The sequence below is a fragment of the Grus americana genome, chromosome 20 (assembly GCF_028858705.1).
Source record: "Grus americana isolate bGruAme1 chromosome 20, bGruAme1.mat, whole genome shotgun sequence".
Lineage (NCBI taxonomy): Eukaryota > Metazoa > Chordata > Aves > Gruiformes > Gruidae > Grus > Grus americana.
In genome coordinates this window covers 291,760-318,527 of record NC_072871.1, presented here as the reverse complement: position 1 = coordinate 318,527, position 26,768 = coordinate 291,760, and the positions used below count along the sequence as shown (strand labels likewise).

The 26,768-nt window shown below is 63.4% G+C and overlaps 1 protein-coding gene across 1 annotated transcript; it reads left to right on the top strand.

Moving 5' to 3' along the window:
- Nucleotides 1–1,889: 1,889 nt before the first annotated feature.
- On the top strand, nucleotides 1,890–26,768 carry NPDC1 (neural proliferation, differentiation and control 1). Its single transcript, XM_054848188.1, is given in 9 exon segments — nucleotides 1,890–2,050; nucleotides 16,277–16,417; nucleotides 22,411–22,518; nucleotides 22,673–22,852; nucleotides 22,979–23,045; nucleotides 23,509–23,702; nucleotides 23,705–23,828; nucleotides 23,949–24,045; nucleotides 25,044–26,768. Coding segments are annotated over 9 exon segments (1,083 nt in total). The 5' UTR covers nucleotides 1,890–1,956; the 3' UTR covers nucleotides 25,122–26,768.

The window sequence follows — 26,768 nt, the reverse complement described above, 5'->3', positions numbered from 1 at the left end:
AGACAATTTTAAGAGATATCTATTCCGCTGGAGGCAGATGACAAGGCTGCAAAGACCATTGTCCCCACTGCTGGCCCCACACCATGCTGTCATCCATCTCTGCCCACACCTTCCTGCGCAGCCTTGGTGACAGCAACAGCCACGGACAGGCAGCAGCCCCTGCCAAGGCCCAGCCCGGCATCCCTGGTGCACTGCACCCCCGTCCACTCACTCTTGGCAAACCTTGGAAAGCCACGGAGCCGGCTGACATCTTGCCAGGGCACTGCTGACACTCTAACGGGGCTCCCACCGCAAGCACTGTCAGCTGGGGCTGAGCCCAGCCACATGGCAGGGTGCCGGCCATGGGAATCCCTCCACCGAGAATTAGGGACTGAAAAGGCAGCACATGTTGGCCAGCGGGATCCCGGACAGTGGATCCCATCGAACACCATGTCATCTTGCTCATGCCAAGGTCTCAGGTCTGTGCCCAGCGCATGGGGCCAGAGATCAGGTGCCTGGACTTTGCAAAGCTGTCTGCCTCGGTATCCCCTGACTCCGTAGGGGAAACCCTTGCACAGCCCAGAGCTGTTCTGCAGTGCACAGGGACGCTGGGGACAGTAACCTGGGACCCCTGCCAGACACGACGGTCAGCATGACTGGGGTGTCCATGGGACATTCCCAGGGCTGGCAGCTGCAGAGGCACGTCTCCACCAAGCACCCGCTGTCCTGCAGCCAGCTGGGACATTTGTGCTCTGAGGAGGGCCCAAGAGCTGGAAAACAAACCTGCAGACGTGAGCCTGACCCAATGTATGTGAAGAGTGCTAGGAAGGGAGCTCACCCTGTAGAGACCTGGGGATGTGGCTGTGCCTGGGAAGGCAGGGGGTGTTTCGGCCATGCACGGCTCTATCCAAGGCCAGAGGCTGCAGCTGAGGTCTGACAAACTCAGCACTCACAGCCAGGTGCTGCAGCTGCCTGGCAGGCAGGGACGTGGCGTCCCCTGTTATCAGCCCAGGCATTGCCCCAGCAGCAATGTGACCCCCCGCGGGATTTCTCAGCCTCTTGTCCCCAGTTCACGCCACTCCTGAGGGAGCAGTAACTGGGTCCCAACATCCACCAGCTTCCTCTGACCTCTGCTTCTGGAGCTGGCCAGAAACAGCATCTCTGCTGTCCCGTGCTCCTCACCTCTGCGCATGCAGGTTGTGTTTCTGATGACAAGATTTAATGTTATCTTTCCCACCTGACATGCAGAGATACCACCAAAATAGTGATGCCACCAAGCTAACGAGCGCTCAGAGCCACTGTCCCACCCCAGCATTTTGGAAAACACTCGTGTTTAGAGGAGGATGGTTTTGAAGGCAGAATAAACCCAATTTAAACCATTTTATAATTCTATGATAAAAGAGGGGAGATTTAGATTAGATGTTAGGAAGAAATTCTTCCCTGTGAGGGTGCTGAGGCCCTGGCACAGGTTGCCCAGAGAAGCTGTGGCTGCCCCTGGCTCCCTGGCAGTGTTCAAGGCCAGGTTGGATGGGGCTTTGGGCAACCTGGGCTAGTGGAGGGTGTCCCTGCCCATGGCAGGGGGGTGGGACTGGGTGGGCTGTGGGGTCCCTTCCAACCCAAACCATTCCATGATTCTATGAATTTAGATGCCCTCAACACCTACAGAGGGATCTGGTGTCCAGCACGCAGCCCCTCCGCCCCGCAATTTGGCCATTAGGGAGGTGGACATCACCCACCGGCCCCCTCAGAGGGATATCCCTCCCCCCCTCAATCCCACGGGTGGGCTGCGGGGGGATGCTGGCAGCAATGAAGGCTCCGGCGGTCCAGCCGCGATGCTGCAGGAGGGGCGGGGCTAGAAGGGGCGGCCCGGGCCCCGCCCCCGCCGGGCCCCGCCCCCGCCGCCGGGCCCCGCCCCCTCCGAGCCCCGCCACCGCCCGCAGCCGCCGCGGCCCTCACGCCCGCCCGTGTCTGTGGAGGATGGTGGCGGCTCGGGGTGCTGCCGCCCGCCGCGGAGCGCTGCTGCTACTGCTCACCGCCCTGGGGGCCTGCCGCCTGCGCCTCGCCCGTGCCGGTGAGTGAGCCTGCGTGTGTGGCGTGTGTGTCCCCCCCTCCATCGTGTCCGTGTTGCTCCCCCCGCCTTGTCAGTGTGTCCTTCCTCCCCCGCGGAGGACCGTGGATGATTGTGTCCGCTTCCCAAGGGACCCGCGGGGCCCCTCCCACGCGAACCCGGTGCGGTTGCCCGTCCCCGGTCCCCACCCCCGCGAGGGCTCCGCATCCGTGGGTGCTCAGGCTCCCAGCCCCCGTGTCCCTCCCGTGGGCACCCCACCCAGCGTCCGGGAGGGGGCCGGGAAGCCGCCGTGGGTTAGGGGCCGCTCAGCATCCTTCCCCCCGGGCTGCGGGGTCCACACGTCCCCACGGCCTGAAAGCAAGGTGGGAAACGGCCCGTGGGCTCCCCACACACACACACGCAGCCCCACTCCCAGCCTGGCCCCGAAGTGCTCCCCGGGGACGGGCAGTGCCGTGCCATCGCCCTCCTGCCCGCTGCTGCAGGCAGGGCCCGGGCCGCGGGTGGCACGGGCGCAGGGCTGGCCCCGGCAGCGGTTTGGGGAGGCAGGAGGTACCCACGGACGTGTGCCTGATCCTGAGGCGGGGGGAGAGCGGGGGCTTGTGGGAGCGGCCCTACGCTGTGGTCTGTGCGAAGCGCCTTTAGCTGGGAAAAAAAAGAGTCAAAACCAAACCCCACCCAAACAAACAAAATCTCCAGTAAAGGTGCCGTGGTGACCCAGCCATCTCGGGGAGCTGCCAGGGCACCCCAATAGCTCACCTGCCTGGTGTCGCTCCCTCGAGGGGAGCAGCATCGTCGCACCACGGGGCCGAATCGGTGACAGAGGCATTCCTCCTCTCTCCCAGGGTAGAAAAAAACGTGTGGCTTTCATTTCCCTACCCGCAGCACCACCTTCAGCCTTTTTACTGTTTTCTTAAGCGTTGTTTCGGGGGTTTAGGGTTTGGTTTTGTTTCATTTTTTTTAGTTTTGGGGTCTAGGTTAGTGCATTTCCCCTCCCGGTGGGCCTGGCAGTGGACGTGCGCCATGTCACCTTGCTCTGTGCCCGCTGCCGGGGTGCGTGGGGCCGCGATGGGCATAAACACCACCCCTCCAAAAACCCTAGCCAGCACCAAGCGTTCCTGCCTGCGGGGAAACCTGGGGCTGCCCACTCTGCCCGCACGGGCAGGGAGCTGCAGTGTCCCTGCCTGCGGGACAGCGTGTCTCCGGGCAGGTGCTTTCCGCCTCACTGGCTGCAGGAGTGGGGAGTGCCTCCTGGCTCCCAGCATTGTTTGCCGATCCGATATTGCTCTCCCCGCTCTGGCTCATCGGAGGGGCGGACGCCGGGCAGGCAGCCTGCCGTGAGCCGGGGACAGCACGGCCTCGCTGTGCTCCTGTCTGTTCTGTGAGAGGGAGGGAAGGTGCAATGGTGGGGTTTTTTTAATCTCCCAGTGGTTCAAAACATCCGGGTCTCCCCGTGCTGGGGAGCTGGGGGCAGAGGTGGGGATGCTCCTCTGCTCTCCTTCTCCCCGCGTGTCGAGGTGGGCTGGCCGGGGATGCCGGTGACGCAGGCTGCAATGGGAGGAAGGAGATCCGGGCGGCTCTGATGCATCCACCGGTGATCTGGCGTAATCTCTGCCGCCTCTGAATTTAAGGGGTTGGGGGGATAAGCTGGCCTGGCCGTGCTGCTCAGGACCGCTGTGCCTGTGGGCTGTCACTGTGCCGGGGGGTGGAGGGGTAGCAGAATTTCCCCTTCCCTCCCTTCCCAGCCCCAGGGGCTGCCAGAGACAAGGCAAGAGCGAGGGGCCTCACTCCAGCGGCTGGGTTATCGCACGCTCTCGGCACAGGCAGGGTTGGGATGGACGGCTCAACCTCTTTCCCCCAAGCAAAGGCTGGGGATGGTTTCTTTGTGCCTTTTCCAATCACGTTGTTGTACCGCCCAGAAATGCCGGCAGGAGCGTCGCACTGGTGGGAGGTCAGGTTTGTGTGGCACGCGGCGGTGGGGAGCTCTGGGCTGGTTTCTCCCGGGGATCCCTGGGATGGCTGGGGTGCCTGGAGGAGCATCCCTGGGATGCTGAGCAGGGAATGGAGTCGCTGTCCTGTCCTCACAGCCTTCCTCCCTGAGCGCAGCGGGGCAGGGGAAATGTTGCCTGTTTCTTCCCGTTTTATAATTTCCCTTCCTGGGCAGATGGGGCAGAGCTCAGCTTTTTCTGGGGACAGCTGCACAGTGGAGGCAGCAGGGCCAGGGCCAGCTCCCGCTCTGCGGCATGCAGGTGCAGCTGGCTCCTGGCGAGGAGAGAGCTGGGGGAGAAGGTCCTGGACCACCATACCCACGTCCTCCAGCCTCTGCGGCTTCAGCAAAGCTTCTTCAAACGGGGGCTGGCATCTCCCCCTCCCTACCTTCATCTGCCGGTGCTGCAACCCAGAGGCCCCTGCAATAGATGCCATCTCCCAGGACGCGGCGGCACATGGCACGGTGACATCCTCATCTTGCCGAGGGCCTGATCCCAGCTGGAGGAAGGGCAGCCGCTGGTTTTGGAGGTGGTGCAGCTGGTGGTTTAGTTTTGGTTGGTGCTCCTTAGTTGTGGTTTTTCCCCACGTGTGTCTATCCAGCGCACCCGCAGAAATGCTTCCTCGCCTGTTTTCTGGCTGCATTTCCTGGAGCATTAGTGAGAGCCGGACTTCTCACCCCTTTTCGAGTAATTTGGTTGCCAAATTTAATCTATTATTATAAACAAAAAAAGATTTTCCAAATGGGATAATGGGCAAGAACCTCTGTTTTTAATAACCCTGAAAACCCCGGCCCAGCTGCCGCAGCCAGCACTTTGCATCAGAAACACCCAGAGAAGCTGTTCGGCAGAAAACAAGTGGTCCTTTCCAGTCCAAGTGACCCGTTTGGCCACGTGTGAACTGCCGGCTCCTCACTGCCTTCCCTCCTCATGCCGCTCCTCATGGATGCGGGTGGGACCACGGGTGCTGGCGCTGATAGCGGCTGCCCCAGCTCTGCGGTAGTGCAGGGACTTCTTGAGGTGCAGAGCTGGGCACAGCACGGCAGGAACCATCCCCTACGAAGTCCTCACGGCTCAGCCTGTGGTAGAATTGTCCATGGCTTTTCATTTGCGTGCTTTGCAATCACTGCACTGTGGAGGGAGCCACGGTGGGGCCGGGGGGCAGCGGGCTGTCCCCAGGGACCACTGTCCTGAACGCTGAAGCTGGGGCGGCTCCAAGCCCCTTTGGGAGCATCACAGCGGTGCCCAGCGCTGCGCCCAGGGCCTTTGCAGGGGAGCAGCTGCCCTGCAGAGCCTCCCAGGACCCTGCCCCGCAGGTGAGCAAGGGGTGGTCTCTGAGCCCCCTGACATTGCATGGGTCGGTCTGCAGAAAGCAGATATTTCCAGCCCCAGCTTTTTCTTGAGATGCACAGAAGGTCACCGGAGTCCCCCGGTAGCGGTGGTAATGGTGGGCAACGATCCCGCTCAGCGGTGTGCAGCCACCCTGTCGGGGTGTCCTCTGCCACGCTGGTGCGGACCAAGTGTCTCCTGCGCAGCAGCTGGGGTGGCACTCCCCTGGGAGCTGCCCGTTGCTCCTCAGTTTAATTTTCTGTGTGATTTTATTCTTGGAGATAAGGTTCACCCCATGTTCTCTGGGGTTATGTTTGCTCGGCTGGCTCCCACTATGAGAAATGAGCCCTTGTGGGTATTGAGGTGTGGGGGGAGCTGGGGACGTGGCACATGAGCAGCCCACTGGGGCTTCGTGGGTCGGTGCCTGCCCCTGGGGCTCTGTCCACTGGCATGGGGAGGGGAAACTGATGGGAAGAGAGCTCCGTGATCCCTGTGATCCCAATTCCCGACGCAGTCAGCATCAGGGAAGAGTTTATGGAAGAGACGCAGTCAAAGTCCCTCCTCTGCTTTCACTGCAGCTTGTTGGGGACCCATGAACCTGTGTGAGCCCCTGCTGTGCCCTGTGGGTGCCGGTGTGGAGAGGGCTGGAGCTGGGGGTGGGAGACCCTGGTCCCGCAGCCCAGGAGATGCCGCAGTTACGCTGTGCGGGGTCGCGCCTTTCAGATCTGCAGTTTCCCTGGTGGCTCTGGGCGCAGGTTTGGGGTCCCTCAAGGATCTGAAGTGGGACCCTGGCCTAGCCCCAGGGCTGCGCTGCCTGGAGGGGGCTCCCTGGGGCTGCCATGGCCCCGCAGAGCTGCCCCCCTCCCCAGGGGCCCCTCACTGCCTGGGGGCACCTGGGCCCTTCCGCAGCGCAGAGGGGAAGACGAGTGCAGGACGTTCGCCTGACATGTCTCTTCTGGGCCATGGGCGTATTAAGGGAGGTAATCAGCTTAGCTCCGCCGCACGCTTACGGGGGAGGCAGGGGATGGGGGGGGTTACACAGATGCTGGGGACGGGAGGGGTGACAGCGCGATAGGAACACTGGGGACAGGGAGGCTCATGGTGCTGGGGGGACTAGAGGGGTGATGGGGATGTTGGGGACAGGAGGAGTGACAGGGTAGCAGGGGTGCCAGGGACAGGAGAGGTGACAGTGTGGCAGGGACGATGGGGACAGGAGGGGTCATGGGGTGGCCAGAGTGCTGGGGACAGGAGAGATACGGGGATGCTGGGGCCACGAGGGGTGAGAGCACAGTGCGGGCACTGGGAACAGGAGGGTTGATGGGGGGTGCTGGGGACAAGAGCAGTGATGGGGGTGTTGTGGAGCGGAGAGATTGTGGGGTGATGGGGGTGCCAGGGACAGGAGAAATGACAGGGTGGCCTCTCCCCAGGTGCAGGGTACTGGGTCCCCAGGCACTGGGGACAGGAGCTGCCATTAGTCCCGTCCCTGCATTAATCCCATCAAAAGGGTGCCCTGGTGCGTTGTCCCCACAGGGGGCTCTGGGCCTGGTCCCCTGTGGGTGCAGTGGCTCTCCCGGGCCAGCTGCCCCCCAAAACTCCAGGGCACGGCCCCAGCGCTGCTGCCAGTGCTGGGGCATCTCCCTCCCACGTCCCTCATCTCTGTGGCCTCGCCTGGGCTTTACTGACTGCCGCTGCTGCGGGGGTGACCAGAGCACTGAATGGTGGCAGCAGGCCTGTAATTAGCCACTACATAAGCTAACGACAATTGCAACGGGAAGAAACTGGCCATTAAGTGCACTTTGAATTGGAGGAAGGAAGCGCAGCCTGAGCAGGTCCCGTTCCCTGCCTCTTCCTGTCCCGAGCGCAGTGGTCTGGCAGCTGCCTGCCGAACCAGCGCACCCCATGGTGTGTTGCTGAGGTCTCCCCTGCACGGGTGGAAGGGGGCAAAGCCCTTGCAGGAGGGAGGTGTGCTCTTCGGTGGGGGGACCCATCACATCAGGTGGGTGACACAAGAGATGTCAGCTGGTGTGCTGGCGGAGTCCCTGGCTCACGGTGGCGCAGGGGTTCCCCGAGCCCGTGGCCCCTGCTCCCTTCCTGTAGAAAGGAGAGGGCCATAGAGGTGGAGGGAAAGAGGTGCCAGCGCTCCTGGGGACCCCGTGGCGCTCACATGCGGGAGGAGCAGCTCTGCCCTGGGGAGCTCATGGTCTTGCATCTGTCAGGGATTATTTCCCAGCCACCCGCTAAGCCGGGAGAGAGGGCGGCCCTAGTAAGCTGCCGGTAACGTGACCCATCCTGCGGCCGTAATTCTTGGCTTCCTGGCTGGAAAGGAGAGGGTTTCCCTGAGACATCCGACTCTTAGCGGGGATAAAACTAAAAGCCAAAAGAAATCTCCAGGTCCAGCTGTTTTGGCACCATCTGCAGCCCTTTTCCAGGAGCCCTGGGATGCAGCTGTGCGTCCCATGGGCCCCCCATTTTCTAGGCTCTCTGCCCCGGTGGGACACAATGTCCCACAGGTCTTCATTGCCAGTGGTGGCTGAGTCAGCGTGGGCGCAGCCGTGGGTGCAGCCCGAGCAGGGTGGGGTGAGGCAGCCCCAGCTTTTCTGCCTACCTCTCACCTTGCATGTCCATCGGGGTGCGGGCTGCCCGCCCAGGGGTCCCCGCTCATGAGCCATTGGAAAGCCATAAGGGTCGGCCCCGATAGCCCTGACACCTGCTGATATGTGGCTGTGTCCCCAAACCACCGTTTCAGGGTGATGGGCTGGTGGGAGCGCCAGCACGGGGTGGATGGTGGGAGCAGGATGGACGGACTCCCCACCCTGAGCGGAGCCGCCTGTGCTGCTGCTGCCGCCTCTGAGCTGCCCGAGGGTGTTTAATCAGCAAAATCGTGCTGATGCATCTTTACCAAAGGCTGCAAAATGGCTCCCAGCGGCGTGGGATGGCAGCGAGGTGTGGGAGGGCTTTGGCTTTGCCAAAGAGAATCTGGCCCCAGTGGGTGCAGCGGTGCTTCACCAGGGAGCTGCCGCTCCGGGGTTTTATTCCCAGCCCGGCAGTGGGAGCGCACAGGAGTGTGTGGCTGCTTGCAGATGACCGAGCTGTGCTGGTGCAGGCCCTTGGCCTGGCGGCCCCTCGGGTCCTCAGCTTGGTGGGGGGGCTGCCCTCTCCCACCTCCCTGCCAGCAGCAGCAGGTCTGCAGGGAGAGCTCACCGGTGGTGGTGGCTCTGCTCTGCCACAGCTCACCGGGCGGGCAGGCGCCCTGGCAGACCGGTCTTTGTGGGTGCTGCCCTGCTGATGGGTCGGTGCCCGGTCAGTGCCAGGAGGGCAGATCTGGAGCTGAGCTCTTCCCTTGAGGCTGCTCAGGGCTTCAGGTGGGTCTGTGCTGGGAGCAGAGCTGTAAAGCCTTCTGCACCACAGGGCGCAGCCCACCCTGGTGCAGACGTGGTGGTGGTGCCAGGGCTGCCCAGCCCCTGTGATGCCAGCACAGTGAGGGTCTGGCACCGTGTCGCACCACCCATTGGGGTGTCCCAGAGCAGCGTGGGGATGTGAGGAGGGGTCCCCCCTCGCCAGTGGAGCCGCCATGCTGCGCACCTGGCGTCAGCACGCTGTGCCCGCGCGGGGCCAGCCCTGGTAACCTGCTTGTGGCGGCGCTCAGACCACCGGCTGTTTCACCCGTCGCGCTGTGCCAAACCTCGGAGCCCAGCCAGTAAAAAAGGAATTTAAAAAAACCCAACCCCTGCCCCAGCGAGCTCTGGGCAGATAACGAAGCCCGTTGGTATTTGCGTGAGCAAAACCTGATAAACAAGACTGAAAGCGGGTGGTTCAAGCTGCAAAGAACAGCAAGGTGCTTTTTGGCATGGGGTGGCATCAGGGACAGCCTGGGGTCCCCGGTATGGGTGAGTGCACACCCAGCCGAGCTGGGGCTGGCAATGCAGAGCCAGCAGCAGGTTTGGGCAGACAGCACCAGGGAAATGGCATACGGCATCTGGTTTTCCTTTTCCTTTTTTTTTTTTTCTTTTTTTAATTATTTCTTCTCTTCCTGAATATCTGAAGCAAAGCACTTGTGGCTGGAGACAGCCCTGGCACCACGGGGTCAGCCAGCACGGCTGCCCTGAGCAGCTGGAGGGGGGGCAGCGAGCCGGGGCCAGAGCCGGCAGCACCCAGAGCCAGCCGGGCTGGGGGCCAGGGGAGTCTCGCGCGGCTCGGTGCCCCCCTCACCTGCTGTAGGTGAGGAGCTCACATCCTCTGCTGCCTCCTGGCTCTGCCCGGTCCCTGCTGGGGTCTGGAGCTGCGGTTTGCCAGAGCTGTTTCCATCTGCCTGGCTGCCATCTCCCCTTCCTGCAGCCCCATCCATCCAACTCCTCTTCCCCTGGTGCACCAGGTGGGTTGCCAGGGCAAGGAACAGGGCGGGCTTTTCTGGCCCGTTAAGGGGTTTGAGTAGCAGTGACACAAAATCCTGCTCCCTTGGCCTGGCAGAGGGAGGGTGCCTGCTGCTCCCCCTTCCCCCAGTCCAGCATCACAGGAGCAACTTGAGATTTTGGGGTGCTTGTAGGCAGGTTCTGCTCTAGAGTGGGGACGGGCTCTGGGGTAACGCCAGCTGTTGGGGATGTGAAGTGTTTGGGGTTGCCAAGGGTTTAGCATCCCCCCACCTCAGCCCCTCCTGGCCCTCTGTTTGCCCCTCGGCATTGAACCTGGAGGGGGACAAGGCTCTGGGAGCCCGGTGTGGTGGCCTCAGGGCTGCAGCAGGTAGCTGCCCGCACGTGGCTCCTGTCTGCCTGCTGCCTCGGAAGGCCCCTGCCCACCCTGCACTCGCTCCATCTGTTCCTGGGACTGGGTATACACCGCGCTGCCTGTGCTGCCTGTACTGCGGGGCTCCAGCGCGGGGAGCCCTCCCTTCTGCGCCTGCCCCTGGGGCTGGTGGCTTGAGAGCAGCCAGCAGCGGCATTTCTGCTGGGTGACTGCCTGTGGTGGCATTTTCCATTGCTCCTGGGTGGGGGATGCTGCCAGCGAGACCATACCCTTGGTGAGAGCACGGTGCAGCTGAGGTGTTTGCTGTGCAGGCAGGGGGCAGGCAGGGGGGGTGCTGCTGGGGATCCCCGTGGGGACAACCCTGTCCCCCAGCCTGCGGTGCAGGGCTGCCAACACTGGCTCTTGCTGGGGACCGTCTCTGCCGGGGTGCTGGGCCAGACCTCGGTGCCTGCCTGGCAGAACCAGAAAAGCTGGAAGCTGGGACACAAGCCCCGGTGGCCTCGGGGACAGGAAGCCTGGTGGCACGTGGCCTTTGCCTGAGCAAACCGGCCGAAGCAAAATGCCAAGAAGCACTTTCAGCTGCAGAATGCTCTCTAGTGGGCTGGCGCACGCCGGGGCTGCTGCAGGAGGGGGTGGCGGGGTGAGCGCCATGACGTGGCCAGCGTCCCCCCCGCTCCTGGTTTGCTGGAGTCGGCGTTTGTGGAGAGCCCTGCTGTGCCGCCTCCGCGTGCGGGAGGGGTCTCCGTCTGCTGCATTTTCGGGGGCAGGAGCACAGCGGTGACGTGAGTGGCTGGAGGCAGCAGCAGGGCTCCCGCGGGGGCTGCCGGAGTGGTGGCAGAGCTGCACTGGCCAGGGCTGTGATGCTGGTGGCTGTGCCTGGGGAGGGGGGATCGTTGCTGGGGGTACGGCCGTGCCGGGAGCCCGGCTCCCCTCTGCCTGCTTTCGGGTGCAAGCAGCAGCAGGGCAGGGGGGACGTGGCTGAGTCGGGGAGCCCGGCAGGGCTCAGGGCCGCCGGCACGGTGTCTGTCCCGCAGTCGGCATGTGCAGCAGGAGCAGTGCCAGGCCTGGGGTCCTGCCTGGGCGACCCCAAATATCCAGCCCGGCTTTTGCGGCATTCCTGTGGCTGCTGATCGTCGAGGTGGTGGCCGGCCGGCTCATCCCAGGGGCCGTGTCCCTGGGCACGGGGGCAGTGAGGCTGCGGCTTTGGGCAGTGAAGCTGCGGCTTTTGGGTCTTTCCCTGCTGCTGGACAGGAGCGCTGCCCCGGCCCGGGGTGGCTGCGGGGCAGAGGGAAGTGAGACTTTGGGGACTGGTGTGAGGTGTGGGGCAGCACGCCTGCCTGCCTGCCTGCCCGGGGCTGGCTCCAGCCCTGCAGAGCCAGGAGCAATTTGCAGAACAAGGAGAGCCTCAGACGGTGCCAGCTCACAGCCAAAGCGCTGGGAGGGCAGGCAGGCTGCAGGCAGGTCCCACAGCAGGTCCTACATCACCTGGCTGGAGGAGGAGGAGTGACCTTGGAGTGGAGCTGGCAGACATTGTGCTGCTGTGGGACCCACACCACCGCTGGCAGTCTGCTGTGCCCTCGGCCGTAGTCGTCCCTCCGGCTGCAGCCGTGCACCAGTGTGCAGAGGCTCAACATGGGAGCGGAGACCTGCACCCCTGTTCCCTGGGCACCCCGATATCCCCCCACACCCGGCGTGGCCCTGTGCCCTTGCTGCCGTGCGGGGCCGGACCCCCGCGGCCCCGGGGCAGACTGCTGCTGGCAGGCAGGCCTGAGCTCTGCGGCTGATGCCCAGTGGGCTCTGCCAGCTCATGCTGCTGGCACCAGGGTCCTGTCAGCCGGGAGGCTGGGCGTTGGCGTTGCAGCGCATGGAGCGTAAGCACTCGGACCGGTGCTCAGCGCTAATTAATTATCCTCTTACATTAACTTTTATCTCTCTATCTGTGGCAGTGACATAGCGGGAGCAGTTCCTGCCTTCCCAGCCACCCAGATGTCCTCCCTGGTGTTATTGTGGGGTTTTTTCACCTGTATGTTTTGGCACGAGTATTGAAAAAACACTTCACACAGGGCCATGACTGCCAGCAGCTCTCTGCCCTGCCCGGCCATAGTGAGACGCTGCTGGACCCTGTGACGTTTGGAGGGGTGCAGTGGGCACCCCCCATTGCAGGTGCTCTGCTCATGTTGGGGCCCATCCCGGGTGCCTGGCATGGCTCTCCCCAGGCTGGGTCCCCAGGACTGGGGCTGTTGTGCTGAGCTCTCCCCCTCGGATAACCCATCCGGGGGTGTGTGTGTGTGGAGCTTGCACGCCAGCGTTTCCTCCTCTGCACAGGGCTGTTCCCGCTCCCACACCTCCCTGGCTCGCACTGACCCACTGTTTGTCTTTCTGTGCCGGCTGCACGTGTCCTGCTCGCCTGCTGGGCTCAGCTCCTGCCTGCACTTCTGCCTGCAGGGAGCCACCCTGCCTTCCCCAGCACTGGCAGCTTGTCCCAGTCCAAATCCCTGTTTGATGGGTTACCGCTGGTTGCGCTGGGCTGGGCTCACTGCCCACCTGCATGGGAGGTTTGCACCGTGGCAGCCACGGTGACACCAGTTGGATGGAGCATCACCCCCTCCACACCCCCCAGCACGTCCGGGCTGTGGCGTCCCAGCTGTGCTGTGGCTGGCGCTGGCTTTGGACTCCATGGTGTTGCACGGTCCTCTCGCTTTGCCTTACAGCTGGTGTGCACCATCCTGCCGGCGGGTCTGTGCTGCCCTGCCATGTCCCCAACCCCTGGGACCAGCCTGGGCCCCTCCTCCCTGTCCCACCCGTGGCCAGGCTGTCCGTCCTGCCCCAGCAGCCAGTGGAGCTGCCATGCTGGGCTGCACTGATCCAAGCAGGGGGCATGGTTGGGGGCAGGGGGGAATCACAAGTTCTCCCAGACTCAACAGCAGCCCCAGGGAGCAGAGGCAAGACTGAGGAGCTGCAGCCTGGAAGCTGGCACTGGCGCAGGTGGGCGGTATGGCTGTGGCACGGCCACTGCTGGGGTGCAAACAGGACCCATGTGCTGCACCAGCCCCAGCACCCGCCTTGGGGTGCGTGTGTGGGAGGGGGGACCTATGGCCAGGGTGCCGTGCTGGGGAAGCCAGGTGGTAGGGAGGATCAGGTACACCCTGAGACAGGAGCTGGACCCCACCGCCTGCCTGCTGCGGCACTGAGCAGGGTGGCATTGCCCACCTGGGACACATGTGGGTGTGCAGAGCTGGGTACGGAGGGCCAGCGAGGGGTGGGGGGTGGCAGCCCCTCAGGGTGGTGGTAGCCGGAGATGCCCTTGTGACTCCTGGGTACCGGCACACACCCAGCCTGGCCAGGGAGCGGCTGCTGGACTTTGGGGTGGGCTCAGAGAGCGGCAGAGCCCCTACAGGACCCTCACCCTGCAGGGTGCCCACACCCAATATCTGTTCGCTAACCACCGATTGATTACACATGGGGAGCTTAATTAGATCAGTGCCTGCCTGTCTCGCTCCTAATCCCAGCCTGTGACAGCTGGGCAAGCACAACTCGTTCCTCAAACAGAGATAACGACCTTTTATATATTCCAGGCTGGGGTTTATTTAATCGGTTGCTGGGCACTGGCTCGGGGCTGTCCCCTGCCTCTGCCCCCCCCCATCTCTCCTCCTGCTGCCCCAAGGTGGCTCTGGGGGTCCTGCCAGGGTCTCACGGTGCTGCCTGGCTGCAAGTGCTGGGTGACCCACGCTGGGTGGCTTCCTCCCACCAGTGAACAGCTGTCAGCAGCACCTGTTTGGGGGGGACGTGTTTCCATGGGCCCATGGCGGGGGTCTCTGGCGTGTCCCCTGGGGATGTGATGTGTCCCCGCGCCTGGGGCTGTGCAGCGCCAAAACCTCCTCCTGCCCCCGAGCAGCCACAGGTTTCAACTGTTCTGTGGTTTCGAAACAACGCGGCCTTGACAGCAAGCCTGGGGCAGGCAAAGCTGGCAGCCGAGTCCAATTTCTGTGCTTAAATGTCCGATTATTTTCCCATTAAGCATTAATTCTTCCCCAGCCGCCTGGCCGAGCCCTGCACCATCACCAGGGAGCAAACCTGGCTCCTGGGGGTACGGGTGGTCTCTGACCTCCACCCCAAGTGAATCCCCTCCAGGCTGCTGTACCTGGCACGGGGTTCAGCCAGCGCTAATTGCTGCCCTAATTGCAGCTGCTAAGGAAACCCTGCCTGCAAGAGAAACCACTGCGGCAAACCTGGACGGTGACGAATGCAATGCCCCATGGGGTGCAGTGGGGTCCGGGCAGTCTGGGGGCCATTGGTAGGGGTCACACCCTCCGGTGAGCAGTTTTAGGGTGAAATAGGGCCCTGCAAAGGGGGACTTGTAGGTGGCATCCTGCTCAGCATCCAGCATGTGTTTCTTTGGGGTGGCATCCTGCTCGGTGCCTGTGCCCTTGCTGGGGGAGCAGAGCTGCCGCGATGGCCCTGGAGCTTTGTGGCGGCTCCATCCTGTGCCGGGACTCTTCACCACGCCGTGCCTGGGCACAGCAGCAGCTGCCCTGCATGCCCCCGGCATGCTACAGGGATGGGGATGTTTGGGATCGCCCTCAAAGTCGGGGTGCCCCATCTCGTGGGGTGCTCGGTGCCGTGCTGGGGCTGTCCCCAGCGTTGTTGCTGTCCCCGGGGGACGGGCAGATGGAGGGTGCTTTGCCTGCGGTGTCAGCATGGGCGGCCGAGGGCTGGCGGGGAAGGCTCAGGGAGTGGGGGATGGTGCTGGGAGCTGGCTCCTGCTGTGACTCATCGTGGGGCCGGGGGTGGCCAGGCCTGGCCCTGCTCCCGGTGAGAGCCCTGCCGCGGTGCTCTCCTGCCTGCTGCTGCCTGCGGGAAAGGTGCTGGCATGGCCACGCCTGGCAAGGTGGAGAGTGGGGCTAGGGCAGCTGTGCGCTGCGCCCCCCATCCAGCTGTGCACCCCCCATCCAGCTGTGCCCAGCCCAGGACACCAGTGCACTGAGTACCTGACTCCACACTGCCACCAGCTCGCACGGCAGCGATGTCTGTGCTCGCGCTGCAGCAGTGCCAGCAGCGCCACCATCCCAGACTGTCCCTGCAGCCCCACACCACAGGTGAGACCTGTGTGCTGGCCCTGCGTGTCACCGTCCTGGCTGGTCACGGTTCTTCTCTCCATCTCTGCGCATGGTTTGCCACCATCACCTGGTCTCAGGACTCGGCTTTGCATAGGACCCAGGGACTTTGTGTCCCCCCAGGTGGTTGGCTGGCTTGAGCCAGGCTGTGGTAAGGAACTGGGGCTGCTCCTGGCCATGGCAGCACTGCCACAGCATGTTGGGTCTGGATGAGGTCAGAGCATGGGGGGCTCGTGCCTGTCCCCAGGTAGTGAAGTCTCCAGGTCTGACATGGAAACAGGATGCCCCATAAAGCCACGAAGGTGGTTTGGGGTGCGCTGCATTGCTGGGGAGGGCTGGGTCCTACCGGTTTCCCGTGTCATGATGTCAAAGGGATGGAAACCAAAGCTGCTGCTGCCTGTGATGACCTGTCACAGTCATGCTGAGGCTTTGGGGGGGGTTGGTTTGGGGTGGGTTTTTTTTTTGTTTGACAGCTACCACAGGAGCATTGGTTTGTGTTGGTTGGATTTCAGCTACCAGCCGGCTTGGCCACTGCCTGCGTGGTGCAGGCAGGGGCTGGACACCCTCGTTGCTGCCCGCTCTGCGGGACTTGGGGTGTCCTGCAGCACCCTGGGGCTTGGGGTGTCCCATGGGATGGTGACACCCTGGGGCTTGGGGTGTCCTGTGGGATGGTGGCACCCTGGGACTTGTGGCATCCCACGGGACGGTGGCACCCTGGGGCTTGGGGTCCCATGCGGGAGGACGGGCACTGCCTGCTCTTCCCTGCACAGGTCATGAAATCATAGAATATCTCAAGTTGGAAGGGACACATAAGGGTCATCAAGGCCAACTCTCAGGTCGTTTTTGCCCATGTTTAATTGCAGTCAGTAATGGCTTTGTGAAGGCAAAGGGCAGCTGAGGGGCAGCTCTGGTGAGGCACATCCGCACCCGTTAAGCACAGTGGGACCTGCCCTCCACAGGGGCCCGGGGCAGCGGGGTCCCACGCCAAGAGGCCATGGACAGACCCAGAGGAATGTTTGACCCCTCTCCTCCTCCTGACCTGTTTTCTCCCGTCCCCACAGCAGCGTCGTGTCCCCGGAGCCTGGACTGTGTCCTGCAGCGCCGGGAGTTCTGCCCGCCAGGGTCAGGCGCCTGCGGCCCCTGCCTGCCCCCCTTCCAGGAGGACGACCGCGGGCGATGCGTCCAGAAGCAGCTCTCACCCAGCGGTAGGTGCATCCTCCCTTCAGCGGCCCCTTCTGCACCCCCTGCCCTACCCTGCCTGCAAACCTGCCTGCAAACCTGCCCCGCACCTCTGCAGCTCCAGGAGGTTCCCATGCCGGGGGGGCAGTCCCCCGCCCCAGCAGCAGCCCTGCTCCCTCTCACTCCAAGCCCCAGCTCACCGCAGTTGTGGGGTGGTTGTGGGACTGGTGGGAAGTGCGTGGGCCCAACCCCTCTCCTTGTGCATCCTCCTGCACCTGTGCTGGCGACCAGATGTGCCGCTGGGCCCTGCCAGCACCCAGGGGTGCCCAGGAGCCCAGGGATGGGAGGGGCCCGGGTGGCTGCGAGGGCACTCTGGGCTCCGCCTGGCTGCTCAGGGCTGGGGTCTTTTCGGAGTTGGGGACGTGGCCACACAGAGCCCCAGGCTTTGCAGGAGCAGGGTAGTGGTTTTCGATGCGCAGAGCTGTGACTCGTGGGGACCCCGTGGCCGAGGGCAAAGAGGCACCTCCCCGGTCCCAGGGCTGAGCCATGCCCGTGTTCGGGATTTCCCTGGTTCCTGCTGGTTTGAGATGTTGGGCTGTGGTTCAAGGCTGCCATGTCCTCCCCTGGTGACATCCAGCATCCCTGCTGGGAGGGCTGGAATCGGCAGCACGGAGTAGGAGCCCTGCCTGGCTGCGTGCGAGGGCACCAAGGGCTGCACTGGGTGTCATTCCCCAGCTCCCTTCCCGAGGGGCCTGTGGGGATCTGGCAGCCTGGGTGCAGCCGTGCCACTGGGCAGAGAGATGGGCAGAGCATCCCTGGGGAGCAGCAGCCAGTGGTCACCTGTGCCACCCCGCACGGGGCTCTCCCGCCCACCGTTGCAGTGTGTGGAGGGTGTTCTTGGCACAGCCACAGCACGTGCACCCCGGCACGGCCGCACAGCGCTGGGGGCTGGGCACGGGCATTTTTTAGGGTGACCCTCAACTCTTTGTGCAGCTCGGAGAGCTGTAGGCAGAACTGCTTCTGTGCCCCCCACCTCGTGGTTTTTCTTGCAGATTCAATGAGCAGTCAAACTAAGACTGTAATTATGGCTCCACCCAATTATTTTTGCTTTAACTAAAGTGGAGCGTGGGGAAGGAGTCAGGACCCGGCCGTGCCCTCGCACGCTGCTCCAGAGGACCACCTGGGTGCAGGGCGGGGGCTCTCGAGGTGCATCATGCATCAGCATCTTTCTCCAGCCCACCCTTCTCTGCCTACTTTTTGCTCCTGCTTCCCCCAAGCCCCTTTTCCTAAGGGGGGGTTGGTTTTGCCATGGCGGGCAGAGCCCATGGTCCCTCCTGGAGCCCGGCTCCTGCCCGCGGCATTGCCCGCCCCCACCCCAAGGCCTGGGGAGCTCCTGAAATGGTGCGGGGTGGCTCGTCCCACGCCACGTGGTGCGGCTGGGGAGGACAAGCAGTGTCTCGCCGGGCCGTGGCAGGACCCAGAGAGGTGGCTCCCCCCGCACCTGAGCCGCTGCCTGCATGGAGGGGTCCTCTGGGTTTTTGAGGGGGGTTGCTTTGTGTTCTGGTTCCCGTGTCTTGGGCACATTCAGGGTCCCGCCAGCGCGCAGCCAGAGCTGCCCTTTGCCCGCGGCTCAGCCTGTGCTTTGCAGCGGGTGGGCACATGGGGATGGCAGAGCCCTTTGCGCCATCAGCATCCTGGCAGGAGGATCATCCCTTGAATCAGAGGGGAGACCCCCAGAGTGGGGCCCTGGCTCTGCGCAGCCCTTTGCCTCTCAGGCAGAGGGGCCAGGCTGTGCTGATATGGGGGTGATGGTGGGGGGGATGACAGACGGGATGGGGTTTGGCAGCGAGCAGGGATGCAACGGGCAGATGTCCCCTGCCACGGGCTCCACATCCACCAGTACCAAATGGCTTTAACAGTTGTTTGTGGTTTATTTCTTAATCTGAAGTCTTGGGAGCAAATTCCCCTCTCAGAAGGGCTGCACATGCACTGGCATCTCCATAGCAACCCCGCTCCATGCCAGCTTTGGCAGGGAGATGCAGCCATGGTAGTATCCTCTGCTGACTTCTCTGGGACCCTGGTAGTGTCCTCTCTCAGCTTTGTCAGGGAGATCCTCTGAGAGGATGCTGGAAGGATGGAGACCATCCCAGGCTCTCTCCCGGCCCTGTCTTACTCCCTCAAGCAAAGTCACCAGCTTTCGGCAGCAAAAGTGTGGGTATAGGGGGGAAAAAAAGGGGGCTCCCCTCCTAAATCCTCTATTTTAGCATACGGGGGAGCAGTCGCGTCCTGAGAACGCCCAGCTCCTTTTGGCAGGGAGGCACCGATTTTTTCCACGGGTGCTTTTGCATCCTACCTGTACCTCGGGCTGGCAGCAGCACCCAGCTGCCTGGTGCAACCGGGGGACCCCGCAAGGATGCGGAGGGGCTGCGAGAGCTGCATTTGTGGGGGGAGACGCAATGCGGACGGGGGGGGCTGCCAATGCTCAAGGATGCCTAACCCTTTAAAGGGGCTGCCCATGCAGCCCAATACAGTTAGGCATCCCAGAGCCGCTTGCGACTGCCAGTGATGCCAATCCCGGGATCCCAGCTGACACCATGCTCGCTGCCGCGCCATCCCTGCAATTGGTTGCAGCCCCTGGCAGGAATGTGGGCAGCAGCTGAGGCTTTTCTCCTCTAGCGTACCTGCGCAGGCAAGCAGGTGCCAAGAGCAGGTTTTTTGGGGGTGATAAGCAGCGTTTTGGGGGTCTCAGGAGGGCGATGCACATGAACGGCATGTTCCTGCCATTGGTGACAGCATGCGTGAGTGTCTCAGCATACCCGGCACAGCACCAGCACGGAGGTGAGATGGGATGCGTGGGACCTCACGGCACGGTGCATCCCGCTTCGGCTGGGCGTGCAGCCGGCTGCCTGCACCTCGCTGGCGCTGCCTGCGCAGTGGTCTCAGCCCCTGAAACGCTGCCAGTGCCGTGGTGCTACGTGCTGTTTGAACACGCCGCCGTGGGTTTGCATGATGCGGTTTGGGCTGGTGGGTGCTGTCCCTGCTCCCGCTTGATCCCGCTGGAACGGAGTCGGGGCTGAGCCCCACCAGGCTGTGGGAAGCGTTTTGGGAAGAGGGGGAAGAGGGGGGCCTGGCTTCTGGGCCTGAGGATTCCCCCGTCCCTGCTTGCTGTGCTGCCAGCAGCCAGGAGAGCATCAGCCATCCTGGGGCAGCACTAGAGAAACAAGTAGATTTGTAGGAATTTTGTGCCCTCCTGTGGAGACTGTCAACATCAGGTTCCCTCCGACCGGGATAGAAGCCGCACGTGTCCCTTCTTGCTCCCTGCTGTCCCCAGCCCCTCAGGGTAACAGGTGAGACCCCTGCATGCATCCCAGGGGTGAGCCCTGGGGACCCTGGGGAGGGGAAAGCCCAGGAGGGGGAGAGCGGCTGGGCTGGAGTGCCGAGTGCCGCCCTGGCTGTGCCCTCCCTGCTGCAGGCGGGCGGTGGGACTTACCACGAGAGGGCACCCGTGCCCTGTGCCAGCCCTGCGTGCCCCCGGTGCGTGCCTTCTGCATCTGCGTGCCCCGTGCAGAGTCTGCGTGCACCCTGTGCCTGCCCAGCATGCCAAACTCGCTGCAGGAGGGTTGGGGGGGGCTCTGGGGCACCCCCATCTCTGGTCCTCTTGCAGCAAGAGCCAGGGCCTGGGGCAGCCAGGCAGGAATCGGGGCTCGGTCCCTGTTCCCTGGGGATCACCCCCGGGCCGGCATTTCACTGCAGCATTTCACCCACCCGCAGTGCCGGCAGGGTCCGGCCATCAGTGGCAGGCTGTTTGTGCCCCGGAATCATTGTGGGGTGGCAGAAGTGGCGTCACCAGGGGAAACCTCAGCTGCCAAACAAAACAGGGGTGCAAGGGGGGTTAGCACTGAAAGGGAACTTGGTAATAAAGCTGGCGTACAGGTGAGCAACACGGCCCGGGTGCTGCTGGCAATGCCAGAAACCACAAATGGCACAACTGCCTTGGTTTGCCTTGTGCCGCTTCACACGGCGGGAGGCTCAGAGCTGCTCTCGCTGATTTTCCAGCTTTTTTTTTTTTTTTCCAACCACATCACATTCATCCTCTTGAAGTGTCAGTGGTTGCAGCCACATCTGCCCAAGGCCAAGGGGTGTCGGGGCAAAGCTGGGCTGTGCATCCTGTTACCGGCAGCACCGACGCAGCCCGTTGCCCCAGGCCTGATGGTGACACACGTGGGCATGGGCAGGGCTGTGCCCTGGGTCCCGTGGGAATAGGGATGGGCTTTGCCCTGGGTACAGCAGGGTGCTGGTGCTGGGCTGTCCCCTCCTGGGCACCAGGTTGTCCCCATGGGGTGCAGTGCTGTCCCCATGAGGCACCAGGATGTCTCCCTCCTGGGCACCATGCTGTCCCCACAGGGCACCGGGCTGTCCCCCTCGGTCCCACGCTGCCTGCCCTGCCCAGCGGGATCGCCTGGCCCCATGCCTGCACCCCGGCACTGTGGCACTTACCCATTGGGCACAGCCCCGGACCTGGCACCACCTGGCCATGGTGCTGCTTTGCAAACCGCTTTGGGGGTGGAAATAATGGGGTGCAAAGAGATGGGGAAACCCAGGGCATGTGGGGCGCTCCGTGGGGTGCAAAGAGATGGGGAAACCCAGGGCATGTGGGGCGCTCCAGCTCCTGCCAAGGACAGGAGGCTGGGGGGGCAGGGACGGTGCATTTTCATGCCTTTGTTTAAAGCAAGTGTCTCCTTTTAAACTGGTTTTTGGCTTGCATGGCTCTGAGTCACAGGCAGCTGAGGGGCCTTTGTGCCCAGCTCCGGAGGGAATTGGGGTTTATTTCCAAACCCTGGGAGCAAGGACAGAGTCCAGAAGAGCTATAATTGTTATCACCTTGAAGTGTTGAGGAACTGAGCTGCTGGTACCACCTCACCTTTGTGTGTCTCGATTTACCCCTCCAGGGCTTCCCGCTGGGGACAGCCTGAATACAGCAGCGCTGGGGCAGAGGGAGCAGGAATGGGGACAGGGACGTCTCTGGCCTTTGAAGTTGAGTTTAATCCTGTTAAAAGCAGAATGGGGAGCGTCAGAGCTGGACTCTGCTGGGTGAGCCTGAGGACAGCAGCTCCACTCCTGCTCCACGCTGTCACCCTGCGGGTGGGCACCCCCGGGCCGGGGTGGGGGTCCTGCCTGTGCCCCACGCCACAGGGGCACCCGGCCCTTTGTGGGTCCTTGGTGTGCACTGGGCACAGGCATGGGCTGGAGCAGCCACCCATGAAATGCCCACCCAGCCCTGGGGATACCTGATGGTCCTCACTGAATGGGGCACCCTGACCCCCTCCCCAAAGGGGCCGCATCCTGCCAGGCACTGGGCAGAAACTGGCCTCTCAGCTGGAGCGAGGGTTCCCACCAGCTCCTGGACAGCCCTGGACAAGCCCTGCTCTGGGGTGGCTCCAGCCCCTGGGGCCGTACAGAACAATTTGGGGTGAAAACCAGCATTCAGGTGTCCCCTGCCTGCTCTTGAAGTGGCCCCCTGCCCACAGCAGATCTGCGGTTCACCCTGCCAGAGCTGCCCCTCACACCCTGCAGCAGCGGGGCAGCTCTGGGGTGTCTCTCCTGGTGCAGTTCGTGTCCCTCCTCACTCAGGGCTGTCGTGTGGCCACAGGTGCAGGGACACGGGGCAGCTCCTGAGCAGCGGGAGCCAGCAGCCTGCCTGCTCCTACAGGGCTCTGCAGGACCCACTGGCGCTGGCACAGGGGCAGCCGCAGCCACTGTTGCTCCTGCAGCCTCCAACATTTGTGGGGTAAAAAGCATCCCAAAGGCAGCGAGGACACGTGCATGTCCCGGGTCTCGGCTTTGGGACCACCGGTGTGTCAGAGGGCTGCATCCGAGTGGGGTTGGACTTCAAACCACCCGCGTTTGCTCGTGCTGGGACGTGAGCCCCTTCTTGGGGAGATGCTGGGTCCAGCCCCGGGGCTGGGCACGCAGCCACATCCCAGGGTGCCCGTCTGATGCCCGCTCTCCCCCCGTGCAGGACGAACGTCCATTCCCAGCTTGGAGAAAGAAATCGATTTTCTGGCGGATGTGCTGGCCAGGCAAGAGGCTCCTCGTCCCCACCCGCTGCGGGATGCCAAGCCCAGGAGTAAGCGCCTGCTCCCACCGCTCTCCGCAGCGGTGCCGGGTCCTCATGGCAGCCAGACCCTGCACCCCAGGCTGGTTTGCCCTCCAGAGCTGCCTGGGTGCTGCTCTGCTCGTGGCTCTACCTTCTCTGCTCACAGCTCTACCTTTTCCTGCAGCCACTCTGGTCCCTGCCGGCAGCAGACAGCATGTGGCCAGTGGGCTGAAAGAGGGGCTTCTGCAGCGGGGTCACGCCAGCGGCAAGGCAGCTGCCACCCTCCCCACCTTCACCACCGCCACGGTTCAGAAATACCCAGTGGAGGCATCCCCCATCCCTTCAAATGATGACATGGTGCTCGGTGAGACCCTGGGGTCAGGCGGCTCGTGGGATGGGGTTTCACGTCCTTGCTAGGGAAGTGTGGGCTGGTAGCACTGTGCCACCGGGCTCACCCACTGTCCCTCTGTCCCCCCCTCCACCTCTGCAGGGCTGATCGTGGTGTGCACAGTGGCTGGGATCTCAGCGCTGATCGTGGCTGCAGTGTGCTGGTGCAGGTGAGCCAGGGGTTGCTGGTGCCAGCCAGTCCTTCAGTGTTCTCATGCCCATGGGAGTGTGTTCCTGTGCTTCCCAGGCATGTGGCAGGGTTTGGAGGAGAGGTAATAGCTGCCCTTGCCAGTCCCATGCAGACGTGCCATGGCCACTGGGGCCACTGGGATACGACGTCTGCCAGTCGGGGCTGGAGGACAGCAGTGGGACACCCTTGTGCCAGGCACAGGCTCCTGGGAGCAGGTGGCACCTGGTTTGGGCATCATTGTGGCGCTGGGTGCTGACACCCTCAGCGTGGCGGTGCCTCGTGCCCAGGCCCTGCAGGATGGAGGTGGCTGTGCCTGCGGATGCCGCCTGTCATGGGCACCATCGCAGGGAACAGGGATGCGGGTGGGAGGACTGAGATCCGGGGGGGTTGCTGGCTCCCATATGGAGCCGGCTCCTGCCGACCGCTGTCCTCTCCCCTGGCAGGCTGCAGAAGGAGGTCAGGCTGGCGCAGAAAGCAGACTACTCAGCACAGAGAGTGGCCAGTCCCCTACCCTATGACAAGATCTCGGTAAGGCGCCCGCATCCCTCCTTTCAGGGTGTTTGGTGCTCGGGCCAGGCATGTACTCTGCTTGAGGGGCTTCCAACATGGTGGGAGACACCTGCCAGCTGGGCTGGGGGCTCTCTGCAGCCCTGCCTCCACGGCTGTCCTTGCTCTCTCCGCAGCCTGGGGACAAGACGCTGGCTCAGAGTGCCCAGATGTACCACTACCAGCACCAAAAGCAGCAGATGCTCTCCATGGAGAAGTAAGCAGCTCCCGGGAGCAGACAGCAGACCCGGCCACGTGTCCATGCCCTGCCTTTAACTGGGGTGTCGGTTAATCTTACCCCTGGGCTTCACACCCTTTCTGCATCCTCTCCCCCCAGGCATAAAGAGGAGCCCAAGCTGCCAGACTCAGCGTCGTCAGACGAGGAGAATGAGGATGGAGACTTCACCGTGTATGAGTGCCCCGGGCTGGCTCCGGTATGGCGGGTGCAGAGCAGCCGGGTGACACCCCGTGCATGCAGGGTGGGATCCAACACATGCCCGGGATGTGCAGTTCCTTGCGAGGAGCCTTTTACACACATCCTTCATCAAACCCCGAGATGGTACAACCCCTCTGCTTCCCCCCTGTGCCTTGGCCAGGTCCCACTGGAGCTCTCCAGTGGGCAGGAGTGGGTGCCCTGGCATGGGTGTCCCAGCACGGGCCGTGCCCTGGGGAGCACTGCCCCGTGGCCCCAGGAGTGGAGAGCTGGAGCAGCTCTTGGCAGACCCAGCCCACCGTCCCTGCGGTGCCACGGATGTGGTCACCTCGGGCTCCTGGGCACCGGGACTGGGGAGCTGGTCCTGGTGCCTCCCCAGTGCCTGGGGACCTGGGACCCCTCAAAGCCAGGGGGGACTTTCCTGGCTGGCAGGATACCCTGGGGAAGGGCAGCTCCTAACAGCCCTGGGTACAAAGAGCACAAAGAGACCCGAAAGGAGCCTTTCACATGGTAATGGCTGCGGAGCCCGGCCATCAGGCCCCAGATTAAGGGTCATCATTAGGTCTTTACAGGCCCATTAAAGGGCACTTGATGGCAGGCAGGCAGTCTGGGCAAGGAACCCCGTTTCTGCAAACCGCCCCCCCTCCCGGCTGGGAGTCCCGCCTTGCGGTCCCCAGTCTGGGCAAGGAACGCCATTCCTGCCCTCCAGACTGGGGGTCCCGTCCCGGGGTCCCCAGCCAGACTGGGGGGTCCCATCCCACCCGGGACCATGGGTTTTGCACACCATCATCCCATCCCAGCATCCCTGGGGTGACAACGGGGTCCTGATGTGTGTCACCCCATCCCAGCCCACGAGACCCCCCCCCATCCTCCCTCCTCCCTGCTGGGCTGGGGTTCAGACTCAAACACTTTGGGACAGGGAGGCTCAACCCCAACCCCCAGCTGGTTTCTGACCTCCTGCCTTTTCCTTCCCCCATCCCGCTCCCTCCACCACCGCAGACCGGAGAAATGGAAGTGAGGAACCCGCTGTTTGACGACTCCTCCTTACACCCCTCCAACCCCAAGTCACACCAGTAACACCCCTCCTCTCCTCCGCCCGAGCTTGCTACGGACTGTATGCCCAAGCCCAGCGGGGCGGCCGCACCGGAGGGGCACCCGCAGCCGGGCGAAGGGGCGCAGACCCCGTGCTGCCAGACTGTTCGACGCCTGCCCAATAAACACCCACTAACAGCTATGGGAGGGGGGGATCGCCCCCATTTCCAGCGTCCTTGTCCTCTTTGCTGCTGTGATCGCGTCCCTGCCTTGCCCTTGGCTCGCTGCTCTCGGGGACACGCCAGCCCCTGCGCGGGGGGGCAGCTGCTGCCTTGGCACAGACACTGGGGGGGCCACAGCGCTGTCTCTGCATTTGGCTTTGAGGAGGGGGCTGCTGCCCTGGCTGCGGCTGGGCTGATGCAACAGCAGCTGGGAAAGGGCTGGAGAGGGGGTCAGAGAGCGAGAGAGGGCCCAGGGGGGTGGTCTTGGCACACTGGTGTCTGCAGGGGAAGGCATCAAGGCTGCCAGCCTGCCCAGAGCCCCCCCTGCCAGGGGCAGAGACTCTCCCTGGAGTGGGTAGCATCGCTAAAGGCTCTTGTGCCTGGTCTGCCCCCTCCGCCCCAGCCCAGGCAGCCCCTGGCAGCAGGGTCCCACTCTGGGAGCCAGGGGCAGGAGCAGGCTCAGGCAGGCACTGGCATCGCTCCCTGGGATGCACCTTCAGATACCACCCTGCACGGTGCCTGGCCAGGAGCACCTCTTCTAGGGGTGCTGGTCCTCGGGGGCCCTGGGGCACAGACAGTCCCGCTACCACTGTGGCCTGGGACCCCATGCTGGGCTGTGCCAGCGGAGGTGGAAGATTTCCTCATGGCACCCCTGGGTGCTGTCTGGGCTCTCACCCTGGGCCTCTGTGGGGTGAACACTGAGAAAAGGCTCAGGGTTTTGGTTTTAAGCCTGTGTGGCCATGGGGGAGGAAGGAGCAAGACTGGAGGTGGGGAGGAGGCTCAGGAAGCTGGGAGGGGTAGCCAAGGCACGGTGGCTTTGCTGCACTGCTTCTCTGGCCCATAGAGCCCGTGCCCTTTGCAAGCAACCCTGTGGAGCCCGGCCCAGCGCTCTCTCCGGGCATCCCCCTGTGGCAGGGGACAGTCTCCACCGTACCATCCCGGGCACCTCCCGGGCTCCAGAGACCCCCTGCGCCCCTCCACTGCCCGTGTCTGCATCCAGGCTCACCAGCCCCCACCACCAAGTCCTTGCTCAGAGTCCAGCACTGTTCCCCAAAGCCTCCCCGGTGTGTTGGCCACGACACCTCCAGCGTGAGGCCTGGGTCGTGTTTTGGGTTGCTTTTCACAGATGTGGCTTCATGTCTGGACCCTGGCACAGATCGCCACAGGTGGCCTCATGAATGCATGGGAGCTGTTGCACGTGCGGGAGCCATTGCACGCTCAGGAGCTGTTGCACATGCAGGCAGGCATGGGCAGGGCAGGCAGCAGCGGCAGGGCCCTGTGCCAGTGAGCGGTAGTGGTGTGGGACTGTCCCCAGCGGGGCCGCTGGCAGAGGCTGTCACTGCACAGATTGTTTCCCTGCACCCTGCTCCCTTACCCCTGGGCTGCTGCCCTTCTCCCCACTCCCCTTGTTGTTGTATGGATTGTAGTTCTTTTAAAAGATTTTATTAAACAACCATGTTTGAGACCCATG